This window comes from Rhipicephalus microplus, chromosome 5 (assembly GCF_043290135.1).
Source record: "Rhipicephalus microplus isolate Deutch F79 chromosome 5, USDA_Rmic, whole genome shotgun sequence".
In the NCBI taxonomy this organism is placed as follows: Eukaryota; Metazoa; Arthropoda; class Arachnida; order Ixodida; family Ixodidae; genus Rhipicephalus; species Rhipicephalus microplus.
Genome location: NC_134704.1, coordinates 31514903 through 31529116, shown reverse-complemented (window position 1 = coordinate 31529116; position 14214 = coordinate 31514903). Strand labels below are relative to the sequence as shown.

Genomic DNA, 14214 nt, shown 5'->3' with positions numbered 1-14214 from the left:
TTTCTATAACCTGCACGTCCACTGCAACTCGCGAAAAAGTTCTTTTAAGAAAAAAAAAAACATTCATGAAGTGTTGTAAAGCAGCTTTTTTTTTACGTTACTTTAAAGCACTGCAGTGAAATTACGTTCATCAAAGTTTACATATAACTTGTACTTCTACATTTGCATATCTTGTGTAGCTATGCAACAAAATACATTGTAGACCTCATGCACTGCTGTTCCAAATGGGACATGCAGGGCCATCGCGTGGTGGCGGCTGCCAAAATGTACCTGTTCCCTTTACTTAGCCACGCTTGGCCGCAGCAGTTTGACAATGGCAGTGCAAGCATGTGTATGCAGTGAAAAATGTCGACTTCTGTCTGCTGTTACATATTAGGATGTCGCTACAGCTGCAAAAACACGGCCTGGAAAATTTGGAAGGTGCTTGTTTATCATCCTCCCTAGAAATCGTAATGAGCTGATCAGCTTTCAACTGGATCGCAGCAGTCTGAAAGCAAACGTGGTGTGTGTATAGGTCATAACTCATACCCCCCCCCCCCCTACCCCATGATTTCTTTATTTTGCATGTGTGTGTATGTATACACACGCACACGCATGCATGCATGCATGCACGCACGTGCGCACGCACACACGCACGCATGCACGCGCCCACACACACACACACGCACACACACACAGACAGACGGACAGACACAGACAACAGGGCTGAATCACCACTAAAAAAAAAAAGGTATATGCTACTGCGCTGGATAATATATCAATGCAATGTTGGTTCCCTTGTTTATTCTGTTATTGTCAGCCACAATAGAAATTATTTTTTTTTTTCATAAGTCATCTACAGTGCCTTATGGTGAGATGACTCAAATGAAAAAAAAAATTGGGGGAGCCTTAAGCTTCATTTTTAAGAATTTAATGCAATAGTAATGTTTTGTTCCTAGTGCATACTTTAAACAATTAGTTGCAGTGTCCTTTTACTTTACATTTTATTCATTTCCTCTCTTTTTTTTTCACTGGGAATTCGCGGGCAGTTTTGGTGTTGACATGATAAAGAGCACGACGACGTTATGGCTTGCCACTTTTTCGAGTAACTGAATACACTCTGCCAAAGTGGACCTGTCCACAAGGTGGACACATTGAGAATAACTTCCCAGCTTGCATCTCTAATAATCAATCATATTGTGGTTATGCCACATAAACCATCAGACATTAATGAACGTTTCAAAAATAAACATTGCTGAATGCTGCACAGCATGGAGTACTCCCATCAGCGAGTCATACACAACATGTTTGTAGAAAGTCTGTAACTAAATATTGTTTATTTTGCTGGTGTGCCAAGGGTGCGCTTCAGATACTCCTGCTTGAGTTCTTGTAGGTTGGCCTCAAGAGAAGCCAGCTCTTCGTAGCGCTGGCTTCGTCGTGCCTGTTGAATGTAGCCACGAATGATGGCCATCTGTTGTGCCAGGGGGTCTTCCTCTTCTGGTGGGGCCTTTACGCTGTTGGGGCTCCAACCTTGCTCCAGCTTTGGCTGTGGCTTTGGCAGACCCGGCAGGCCCAACAGTCCCTGACGTAGAAAGTGGCTGGCTGCTAGCCGCAGGGCACCCCGCAACTGAAGTTGGCGTGGCGTGGTGCCTCCACTGCCGATCTGTCGGCTGCGGGACGAGGCAAAGGACAAACTGCTGAGCAATGACACTGCGAGACTCAACAGGGTAACTTAGTAGCTATGGTGCAGTGCTGCTAAGCATGCGAAAGCAAATTCCCTACCTTGGCTTGCCTCATAATCATATCTTGATTTTGGTGTGTAAAACGCCAGAATTTATTGTATGGAAGCAACGCAAAAGACGAGGTCAAAGAAATACAAACCATCACTTGTAGCTCTGACTGTCAACTTACATTTAATGCAACAAGGAACACAAATAAGTACAGACATAAATGTTTAGATAATCAACAAATCCAGTCTTGAAGGGTCCGTACACAAGAGGGTTTGCCAAGTTTCCAAACTACACTCAAACCTCATTATAACCAAGTGGCCCCTGACACAAAAGTAGGTCAATCATGTCTGGAAAATTCATTATAAAGATGTATTTCTAACACTATAGTTATTGAAAATCTATTCCGCATTCACTTCGTTATAATGTAATTGATACTTTGTTATATCCAGGTTCGCAATATCTAGGTTTGAGTGTGTCAGGCCCTGCCATCGGACTCTGATAACATACATATGCGCGCATCTGCATCTCACAACAGAAAAACGGAAAAATAAGCTAGATGACAATCACACCTATGCGCGATGGTTCATATGCCATTTCCCTGTCCTTGTTTCACATGCTGCTCCCCTACAATATGTTCAACTGATAAGTTCACCCAAAACATCATTTTTAATGCTGTGTATGCAGTACTGAGGGACCTCATTCTTGGTATGTGCATCTTTATTGAGCTGGAAGCGTAGGAAGGAATACATCCCCTGTGCTGTAAGTTTATTACACCTGCACTATCAGAGCGAAGTGCTCTGCCAAGATATAAATGCCAGAAATTTGTCCATTAAATGTCAATATGTTGTCTAGTTTAACTGCACACACATTGCAATACGTCCAGAAGTTAGAATTGCAAATGGATCCCGTGGGTGTAAATGTACCAATGGCATGTTTTATCATGCACAATACGCTATGATCTCTGCAATTCCAGAAGGTGGCTTAAGTCTGTAATAACCATCACTACCAGACTTGTTTGAGTATGTTGAAAAATGAGGCTTTTCCAGATGATCTCTACGTACATCGGGGCAGCTCTAGTCAAACCTATTAGATTTGAGCAAACGTCTTCCCATTACACTGCCTACGGTAATCTGTTGCCACCCTCAACAGTCAATGGCCCATCCCCTCAGCGTGCATTTCGTTAGTTTGCTCTTTTGATTGTCAACTTCACTAAATTGTAACTTCACACGTTTCAGCTGCATATGGGGATCAATTGTGGTGGGTGATCCTAACCTTTCTCGTGTAGTGGCAGCAGTACTCACCTGACTAGGTCTAGTTGCTCAGCAATGCGGCAAAGGCGTGCCCTTGTTGCTTTGGCTTCTTCTTCGAGTCCTGTTCTGCCTTCCCTGCATTGAGAAAAGCAGTGTGACATTTAGCTTAGTTTCCAGTTTGACAAGTGTGGCCATATCTTGGAAGAAAGTCTTTTTGATTAGCCAATATGCTGTTCAATCTTGGGAACTTCTTCTAAAATAGTGTAGCTGTTAGTTTAGTAATGGCTGCTGCATACACAGAAATGTAGCTGTTCTTCCCAAAAAGATAGAAATAATTAATAGGGAATTTAGCTAAGTGTCAAGTTCCCTCGCTGAAGTGTCGCAGAGACGCTGCATTTGCACCACTTGGGTTGTGGAAAGCTCGCAGAAGTGAAACATTGGGCTAAATATTGTCCCACAGTTTGACAGAATATGGATTCCACTAAAGAGGGAGGCCATACAGTTGCATTTTAGCATGCACAACATAAATCTAGTGAATCATCTGATAATCTAAAGAGGTAGCAACTCCAAGACATTTCTCATTGGTGTCGCTGTCCAATAAATGTATGCTTAGAACAAATGTCTGATACAAAAATGGCATCTAGTGCGAGTTTGTTACGCCATTATACTGTACATAACGCTAAAGCAAATCTTGCTAGGAATGACAGTTCCTTGATTTTCGGTGAATGTGAATAGAAACACTTAATACCCTGACTCAATATACAATACTGTCATGAGTTGCTTGTCCCGAAAAGAAAGATATCTTTTGCTTTTTCTGTTCAGGCCCGCCTTGGTGTAAGTAGTGTATACTAGTATTAACACATTATTACCCTGTAGAGTCTTTGGTAAGGTGCTGTGCAAGAGGCTATTGCAGTAAATTATGGCGAGAGTCGCCCACCCATGGTGATTAGCTTTCACATTTGTAAAAATAATTCACATGTGCCACAATCTTACTTTGCACTTTTGTCTATAGCAATATACTTGTCACCTACCTCATTCCATCAATTTGACGGTAGTAGCCAGGCAGCAGTTTCTCGGCTTCATCCATTAGTTTCCGTAGGCGCTGCAGACAGAAGAAGAGCTAAATTTTTCGTAGCTTGGAAAGAGAGGGAGCTTTTTAATAAAGTGTGAAGACTTTTTCTAGCATGTGCATGCAGTAAACTACATGCTAGTTAGTGTGGTGGAAATGAATTGAAAGTGAGAACATAAGATAAAGGTGCAAAAGGGATGTCTGCACTTCTATTGAGATGAAGTTGACGGGAGAATTAAGTCTGGTCATTCTAATGCATGCGCTACGCCAGTTACAACAGCCTTTCCTAAACAGCATTTCTTAAAAGCTCGTGAAGCATGCCTGTACTCCACAGACAGGCAAATTCAACAAGTCTGGTGTCCAACAACACCTGTACAACACAAGGTGCTAGACCGAACTCGCTTCTCAAGAAGCATTGGTAGTGCCTGTCTAACTTCGTCATTTGGCATTTGTTTCTATACCCTTCACATCCTAACTTTTGTATGACAATGCAAGACCACTGGAACTGTAGTCAGCAGAGCATACTAAAAATGTGTTTGTGCCAGACCAGAACAAAAACATGGCAATGTGTCTCTCATACACAACGGTGACAATAGTAAAATAAAATACAATAAATTTCTGCAATGCTAAACATTGCAGAAAGAACGAAAAACAAGTGAAGGCAGCTAATGCCTGCTTTAGTGCCTAGTGTTTCCTGGAATTCATAAAGCGTTCATGCAACAGCCTGACGTGAATTCTCCCCTTATGGCGCGAATATGCACTGTCTGTCTGAAATTGTGACAAAATTCACATAGCATAATTTTAAGGAAATCTCTATTACGTTTCAAGAAAGAAAACGCAGTATTAACTTTTTTTAGTGAGTTTTAGTCATTCTGATCATTGTGTACTGAAACATTTCATTTTTATGCAGTTAGCCATGTCCCATTTTTACATTAAATGAACAAAAACAAAATGATAGGCTCGAAGTGCATGCATAAATTGTTTTTTGTTGTATTCGTTTAGAAAAAGAAATGGTACTTTCAACACAGTTCTTGTAATGTATAGCAGCTTGACTAGGCTGTTGAACATCGCCTTTACCAAAGTGGTTGCCTTCAGCCATATGCTATACTGAGGTTAAGGAAAATTCGCAATGTATCTCACTGTGCTATGACCACTAGTCCAAAGCACTGGCAAAAACATGTTGCATCCACCTATGCGAATGTCGTGACTCGGAGGCTCTCGGTGGTTCTCCCTGCAAAGGAGCGTAGTCAAGAAAAAGTGTAGAAGAACCTCGTATTGCGCCAACAGTGGAGGTGGCTGCTCAGGATGCGAAAGGCGGCGGTTCAAGAGAACACGGCAGTCCCGGCACAGGCGCAGTGGTTCCTCCCCAACGTTGGCCGATGGGCTCCCAGCAGAGGCCACCAGCTGCTCTGCAAATAGGCTTTCCTGTATGCACACTGCGTACGGCAACTATTGGAGACACACGTGCGGTGCCTCCCTCACGAATGCAGAATGTCTCAAGACATACAGACAATGCACATGTTTATAAGTACAGTAGCTACTGCACAGCAAGCTACAATTTATAGAGCCAAGACAGGAAGATACACTGTATTGGAATTAAACTGGGGTATTGGAAGCAATTCTTGGGCCAGCATAGGATAACATTTTTTAAGGAAAAAAAGATCTAATTTGAAACAAAATAGATTAAACAAACTGTCATAAAACTACAATTAAAATTACGTATGAACTAGAAAATTGATTTTGGAAAATCTGAATTGTTTGTGTCAAGCGTGCCATATTTACTTGCATAATGCCAATGCTAGCTAATGTTGCCTATCTATTCTCGTAGCAATGTAATGAACTAATACATTTGTACTATTCCACTAGATGCTTCGCACGCTATGATGCAGCTGTTCTTAGGGACTAACTGTCCCTGCTGGTTCTTAGGAAACTTTGCCACCAAATTTTGTAATTGTGAAACTTCATGTTTGGTAGCTATATACTGAGTTATAAGAGACACTAGATAGGCCAGCCCCTTTCATCCTACTTTATGACCTTTGACATGCAGCTCTTCAGCGGGCATACAAGTCACTGTAAGTGAGCACTCTTATATTCTGCCTCCGCTGAAATGCATTTGCCATAACTGGAACCCAAAGTGCGCTAAGCAGTATAACGACATCATTTGCTGGGCCGCTATGGCGCCAAAAGAAAATGCTGAGTTACTTACGAACAGTAGCAGAATCCAGAAACTCTGAGCATAGCTGGCACATGATGCCTCCGCACAGGCGGCAATGATGCCTTCGGCGGGATATGCTGAAAGCCTTGGCGCAGCTGGGACACAGTTTGACATCCGCATCTTCCACCCAAGGCACGAGAGACCTTTCACGGGCTGCAAAGAGTGTGCGGTGTTCAACCTTGGATTCAGCATGGCATCATTTCACTGAAAGTACTGCTGATGTTTAGGTATTACTCTGTCAATCATGTATGCACAGAAAGAAGTGAAAGTGACTTGACAGAAAAGAAAAAATACTTTGCAGTAAATTAGTTCGGTTGAAAAATGGCTGCACATCATTTAGTGGCAATAAGTGCCGGATGCCAACAGTTAGACGTTGCTGGCAGGCATTTTGCCATGCACTCTGACCAGAATATTTGATCAAACAGGGGCAGCCTTGCATACACACATGCAACAGCTTAACAGTAGCACACATCACCTGTGCTATATTGTTCTACACAAAATGGGAGCAGCTGAAAATACAGTATTCAACGCTCCCACAATAGCATAACAAACAAACATGTCGAAAAGACATTCGTCTTTGTTTTTAACCTAGGTAAGTGTGCTTTCACAGTGCTTCCATGTTGCCTGCCACAAGTTTGAACTAAGGTAGCCTTGATGCTATATGCAACACACCTATCAGTTCAAAAGCCACACTGGCACTCAGAATTTTGGATGAGGCCAACAGTGATACAGCCAGGCGTGTGTACGGGTGCCCACCAGCATGCGCAATACAAATACGACTGCATAGTACATTCCGTTTACTTTAAGCACAGGCTCGTGTGGTGATTTATATACAACTAATGCAATGTGCCAGGCAAATGTTCATCTCACCAAATGGGCGAACAACAAAGTAGATATTGTTTCTGAAACCAACAAAACGCTTCAGTGTGAGTTTTCTGTGTCATGGTTACGATATGACCTGCTGTAAGTTATTCGAAGGTACGACAGTGGTTGTTACACACAACTGGCTAAATAGCGCTGTTTGAAGGTTGGCGGCGTGAACTGAAAAATATAAACAGTTCTTGCGCCACACGCACCTTTCCTCATCTCGGGGTCACTGGGAGCGTCTACTACAAGTTTGGTCAGTCTGATGAGCAGCTTGTTGCTCTGCCCGACGTACCGATCCACTCGACGACCGCGGATCATGCGTACAGTGCCTGTATGAGACTGGACTACTCCTGCAAAGTAATTTCCACAGAAATTATAAAGCGGCACTAAAGCACGTTTCGAGGAATAATGAAATACAAACCAATTTCTTGCTGCCCCCAGTCAGGCGTTTGTTCTTCATCAAGCACAGGAGAGTCGGCGAGGATCTTTCGCCTGGCGCGTCCTGCATGTACGGACAGTTCATAAGCTTTCTGCTACACAAGTGGGGCGGTGCACCGCGTCGCGCATACCGATGAATCCCTTCAGCGAGTGCAAAACATCTCGCTCGCCGGCGGCGTGGTTCGCTTCAAAATGAGCTGTCAGATCCTCGAAGTTTCCCAAGTCTTCCACGCAGATGGGACAGAGGTATCCCTCCTTCACATCTCCCATAATGAACTTCCCAGCTGCAAGGGGCGAAACCAACTGGAACTCTCCGCAGTGGAGAAGTAGGTGACGTCGAAATAACGCCGTCAACAGGAGTACTCGGCGCGCTTGTGCGCGCTTTTCGTTGCGCAATTGATACGTTCTACGTTATTTCGACGTCTCCTCATCCACATGCGTGCTGTCGCTGCTGTATTTTCCTTTCGTTTCTGCGTCCGGCCTGTGCAAGCAGATCCCCTGTAAATCCGCTGGGAGAGCGGTCTGTCTTAGTGATCGCTACGTGTGTGGAAGGACGCCGTATAAGCGGTTTAATAACCGCTCTGTGCAGCCATGTCTTGTTCTTGACCCATCGCAAGAAGCAATGACCGCGGTATCGGACCGCTTCCGTGGTGGAAGCATGACCGCTGCTCTTTGCCGATTTTCGTGTCGCTCTAACAAGCTACCCGATGGCCGACGATCGTGAAGAATACCCGGGAGAGCTGCTTCACCAGGCTGCTCTGTGGGGGAACGCCGAGCTGCTAGAAGACTTGCTCAACGGCGACCAGGTAATGCGGGCTTCCCCATCGGCTCTTTTGAGTGGGCAGCTGTGTATTTAACGCTTGAATGCAGGTGCGGCTCATAGATGCTCCGGATATGCATGGAAGGACAGCACTTCACGCAGCCGCTACCAACAGTGACGAGACCTGTGCCCGCATCCTGCTACAGTCTGGTGGTGAGTCTCGATTTACGAAACATGATCGCGCCTATCCTCAACACATAGAAAGTAACATCTTCATTTCGATTCTACTGAAGTCGGTTATTATAGCTTTTTTCTTCGGGATTATCGTAAGAGCTGTTCTGGGTCCAACATGCTTACGGCTGGTCATGGTTAATTACGCTCGAGGCGGAGTCAAAATATCGATTCTGGACGTTTAACAGCAATGGTATAGTGCGATGTTCTTTTTTACCCATTATAGCTGAACACAAGCAGTGGTGCCTCGGCCCGTACAGGGGTCATCAGCCTTTGTCTTTATTGGTTCATTATTGCATTTTTAAAAGTCTTTCATTTTGACTCCTGTGTCAACAGATCCAAGTTTTCCTACTACCTCCTTTCTCATCCGCACTCTCACACTATAAGATATATCTACAGTAGCAGGGAGAAACTATGGCTAAGTGCTTGCCATGAGGTCATGTTGGTGAACATATTGAAGGTTAAAGTAAGGCAGCCCTTTTATATATTCATCCTGAAGTCAAAGGAAAGCTGTCTTGTGAGTAATACAGCACTGCAATGCTGCATCATAATCTCAGTAAAACTTACTCTAATAGCAGCACCTCTTGCTAAATGCCCTGCTGGGTCATTTCGATAATGTTTACTGGATCATTTCATTATTCTTTAGAGCACGCACAAAGATAATAACTTCAATAGTGTGTAAAAGTGAGAAGCGTGTATCCCATGTTCTTCATTTCATGCCCTATTCTGCGTGCTTTAAGCAAGAGATGGATAGTTTGTTGACTGCTTGCTTACCTTGATGTGTTAGAACAGGCATCGGGGCTTGTATTGTTTAAGTGTCATTTTATGTCGCTATCTTCTTACTTGTTCAAAGTAACAACATATTTTTCCTCAAAGGGCTTTCAGGTTTCTTAATTAGGTAGAAGACCAAGGATTCACATCAATGTATAACCTGAAACAATTAATCTAAGCAAAAGCCCAGAGGAAAAAAGAAGCAAATGCAGTTGCTCGTTCTGTAGTGCATGTCATTTGTTGCATCCTCATTTAAGCTGCAGTTAATATTTCAACCATCATAGGCATTAGTTTTATATATGGCCTATACATTGAGCAAGCAAGCAAATGACTATTGACACAATTAAGTGGTTGTCTAGAGTGCTCCAGAGGCTCTAAGAAATTGCTTCAAAAGAAGAACTAAATATTACTATTAAAGGAAGGGGCCCAATACATGATAGGGAAAGGGGAACATGACTTACATACTAGCTTGTTCGCATTAGAGAGCTCTAACACTGTTGAATACACCACTTTCTGACACGTTTAGAATTATCTCGAATGATTGCCCAAATATGCCATACATGAGAAAACCTTTTATGGATCTTTCTAAACCTTTTTTTTACTTCATTATTACTTGCTTGCTTCATAAATATTTGTGTTCATACATAGCTATGACTCTCCTGTGAAATAAGAGTCAAAATTTTTGCACTTAAATCTTGTCCTACCTAACATCCCTGGGCACAGCTAACATGACTTGACGATCAGTGAGGATGACATACTCCTCTCTTTCGCAGCGAACCCGAGTGCCGCTTGTGGAATTCATGACCAGCACAAGGTGAGTGAGCTCATAAACATCACAGAAAATGATGAAGTCTCTAGGTCTAACTTTTTTGTGCTTAGTGCAGACCATATATGCAATGTAGTTTGTGTGCTATTGTTCGTTACCACTGATAATGCTGTGCTGTAGATTGAAGCCGTATCCAAGCCTTTGGCATACCATGGGCTTTTGCTGAAATTTAATAGTTGCTCCGAATGCTCCATAAAAAGATAGACAAGAAACAATGTTTTTCAATGCATTACTAGCTGCAGTAGACATGAACAAGCGTATTTTGAGCCCAGGTAACTGCCCAGTTAAGGTAGCTTTACGAGGTAACTGTATGCCTAGGGATTTGAGGACTCCTGTTGCAACTGCACTGTGGAGTTCACTTCTGAAAGTCACTTCTGGCAGCATATTAAGTTTGATAGGATTCCTAACATAAGCACTAATTTCACGATTTTAATGCAAGAAGCGAACCATGCTGCATGTTGTTTCACAAAGGCCTTCTAAAAAGCATACACAGAAGCACTGGTGTACTTTCCAATGTATTTCGGGCATTGGTGCATCTTGAAGCCTGCTTATGTTTCACGATTTCCACAACATGAAATAGGTTTAGCATTGAACTACGCTCAAGTGTACATCGGCAACATCCTTCTGGATTTGATAATCAGATAGCTTTAGTGAACGTGCGGTAACTTCCTGAGTCATGTGCAGTGCCAACTTTTCATGGCCTTAATCACTGTTGATAGGGGGTCAGGAGAATCTCTTATGTCTCCATTTTGCTGTTATCGTGAATTGTTTTATTAATTGCCTGAAATATGTATACCATCTACTGCCAAACAAACATAGTGAGTGGGACACAACGATTAGCTACAAATCTTGCAGAGGTACCAGTTCAAATAGTGCAACTAATAGCTTATATGGAATATTTTATGGATCGGCCTGAGTGCCGTTGTGTTCGGGTGTTAGCCTTAGTGTTTTGTATTTTTAACAGCTGAACGAACGGTGTTATGGTAGACGCATATGCATGAAAATAGTTGGGCTGGGGCATGCAATGTTTCCTGGTCTTCCTATTCACGTCACAATGTACAAAAACAACAAAACATCAGCTTAACAGTCCAAGATTGCAGGGCCTAGGTGTCTTACAGTTGATAACCTATATGTGCATCTGAGAAAAGCCTTTAATTATTAATATCCTCCCATGTTGGCGACTTCATGCATAAAAATTTGTATTACAGAGTGTTGCCTGCTACATAAGTTGTTCGAGTAGGACAGTGCCACAATTTCTTGCAGAAATTTTACTGATGTTTTACTTGTCTTAACGCTTTGAGAAGCTGTGTACACAATTGTTTACACCACTTTATTTGCTATCTGTATGGACTAGGGGCAAACAAAAAACAGCTTGATACAGTAAGTTTTGGATGAATTGAACCTCCTGCATATTAAATTTGCCTTCATGTAATTTCATTTTGCTGTGTAATGAGCTGCTGGGTAATTTTTAATGCTATGTAATGCTGTGTGACAACTTTTATTTGCTCAGAATGGACATGACCTAATATGAACATGCGTTATATTTCTAGCCTGATATTTCATTCTATTTATTCAAAAACAGAGCATCATTGACTTCAGGATAAATAGGTATTTAATTATAACTTAATTAGGATTAGTTAATATAACACACATGAATTAACATATTTTGGCATTAGTTCGGTTGCAAATACCGAGTGCCTTAAGGTAACGTATCGATTTGACACTTTTACAGGCAGTTCCTCATAGGTGGTGTCTGAAAAGGTTAATTCCACTTTTCGGGCTGTAGCAGCGAATCGGGAGGCTCAAATAGGCTACAATAAAAATAAGCTAGTCTAAAACAATCGGCAATCAAGGTGAGATATGACAGTCAGCTGAGAAGAGCCATTGCATAATACTGGCTCATATTGCCTTATGTGTATGCATTAGTTATATTCATAAAGAAAGGTAAATGCCCCTGATTTGACGATAGGCCCTGGTTGTTTTGTTTATTTCTGCCTTTTAGCTTAATTATTGTTCTGAATGACCGTGGCACTCTAAAGACGAAAGATTTGTACTAGTAGATGCATGTTCAGAATGTTGAAATTTTCAGTTATGGAAACTTTTTTGTTTGCAATATGTATGCCACACGTGTAAATAGTCTCTTTGGGGAAATGAAGGTCAGATTGGTATGTGCCATTTGTTCTTGCTTTGTTGTTTAGTAGCTGAACTAAGTCTAATCTGTATTTTATTTGGATCATAAAAAAACTTTTTGTACCATCAAACCCAATTCATTGCTACTCTTGATTGCAAGCCCACATTGTCCCTCGCAGCATCTCTGTTTCTTGTACTATTGTTTGGTAAGTCCTTGTGCAGTGTTCACATGTGCTCGGTTGTTTATTCTCTTGCTTTATTTCTCTTGTTATTTATTAAATTAGTTTGTTGCTTCTACAGATTCACAGTATACTGTGTGTTTTTTAAGGCTGCTTCTCTGTACACTATTGCAGACACCACTGCATGTGGCTGCTGAGCTGGGTCATTTGTCGACGGTACGGCTGCTGCTTGACTCGGGCGCCGACTTGCTGGCCCGTGATGCTCAAGGCCAGACAGCCACTGATGTTGCTGAGCTTGCCGGGCACGCCCAAGTGGCAGAAATGCTCCGAATGGCCACCGGTGAGTGTTTTCTTAAGATGGGTTCATTCTGACTCGCAAAAGTACTTTTTACCAAGGTGTACGTGAGACCTCTCATATAGGCCTTAGGATTATGGTTTTTAATGTAACGAAAACCAAGCACTAAGTTGTTGTGGCAATTGTTCTATTCAATCTCATTTCTGGCAGGTTGTAATGGAAAAGCCTCAAATTTCATATGCAAGAACACATCTTAGCACAATTCTCGCTTCCCTTCTCCACCGCTATTCATGAGCTAGAAGGTGAGGTGTTCAACCGTATTTACTTGCGTACTGCCTGAACTGCTTAGCAATGGCTAATGTTTGCTACTGTTAGCTAAGTGATGTTTAATGCATAAGGTTGTCTACATAGGACTAAATGATTGTGGCTAGTGCTGGCCTATCATTGGCTAATGCTGACTAGTGTTGGCTAAAGGATGGTTTAAGTTGGCTAGTGTTTGCGATTGTATGTTGTAGCTTACGGAGTCATTATGCTCTCACATTAGCATAGACAATAACCTAATTTAGTGCTGCCATGATTTTTGAAGTGACCGAATGACCAGATAAATAATAACCGACACTACAAGAAATAAGCTGTACTAGGAATGCCTAGGTGTTATGAATATTAAACACTCAGTTCATCGACCATCGCACATTCAGATCTGCAAAGTTCTTGGTTCTGATGTGTGGTTTGCTTTTTGTCATGATAGAGGACCTGGAGCAGAAGCACCAGGAGAGCTACACTCGACTGGCGGCTGCATGTGCCCTGGGCCAGGTGGATCAAGTGCGAGCCCTGTTGACAGAGCTGGGCCCCCGGGCTGAGGCAGTGGTGAACAGCGAAGGAGGCGCTGGGGGTGGCACCCTGCTCTACAGGGCCTGCGAGGATGGCCAACTGGAGATCGCCCGCTTACTGCTGGAGCATGGTGCCGATGGTAGAGCCCACCTGGTCACTCACTACTCGCCGTTGTATGTTGCCTGCTACAGGGGACGTACTGACATCGTGCCCTTGCTGCTTGAGGTACGATTACTTGGCATCAGCCATCGTAAGTTGTGGTGTGCTGACACCCCCTGTAAAGTTGTTTGCGCCGCGTGGCGCACGTGTCTCACGCAGAAGCCGTATTTTGGGGTCACATTGAGCGGTAGGTGGCGTTGTGTTCGCGGGCGTTGATCACAGCTATCATCATTATAGTTAGATCGGTTAGCACTGGCAGTGACTCCTGGCGGCAAGCCTTGGCGGCGGCATGAATGACTTGAGCGAGTCTCTTTCACTGGTGGCGTTTGGCGTGAGGGGACCCAGTGGGACCCTCACGCCAAACGCAGTGGGACCCCGGTGCACGGCACCGCCGACTGTCTGCCGCGGCTGTCTGCCCTTGTGGTTAGTTAGGCGTTAGTGACACCACCTTGTTTTTTATGTTGATGAGTGTTGTGTAATACTG

General features: G+C 43.1%; 2 protein-coding genes across 3 annotated transcripts in view; one reads left to right on the top strand and one right to left on the bottom strand.

Annotated features, from left to right (window-relative positions):
- Positions 1–1286: 1286 nt before the first annotated feature.
- Rbsn-5 (Rabenosyn-5) lies at positions 1287–7818 on the bottom strand. Its single transcript, XM_075895157.1, has 8 exons — positions 7680–7818; positions 7532–7612; positions 7320–7460; positions 6235–6396; positions 5298–5437; positions 3991–4061; positions 3011–3094; positions 1287–1649 (listed from the first exon to the last, which is right to left on the bottom strand). The coding sequence occupies exons 1-8, from the start codon at positions 7816–7818 to the stop codon at positions 1316–1318; spliced, it is 1152 nt and encodes a 383-aa protein (XP_075751272.1). The 3' UTR covers positions 1287–1315.
- A 403-nt stretch (positions 7819–8221) lies between these two features.
- Positions 8222–14214, top strand: part of Lrrk (Leucine-rich repeat kinase) — a 64625-nt gene continuing 58632 nt past the window's right edge. For both annotated transcript variants that reach the window (XM_075895154.1, XM_075895153.1), the window contains exons 1-5: positions 8222–8354; positions 8419–8521; positions 10084–10124; positions 12620–12785; positions 13489–13796. In XM_075895154.1, coding sequence (XP_075751269.1) covers positions 8256–8354; positions 8419–8521; positions 10084–10124; positions 12620–12785; positions 13489–13796 — 717 coding nt within the window. In that variant the 5' untranslated portion in view covers positions 8222–8255. The remainder of the gene's footprint in view (positions 8355–8418; positions 8522–10083; positions 10125–12619; positions 12786–13488; positions 13797–14214) is intronic.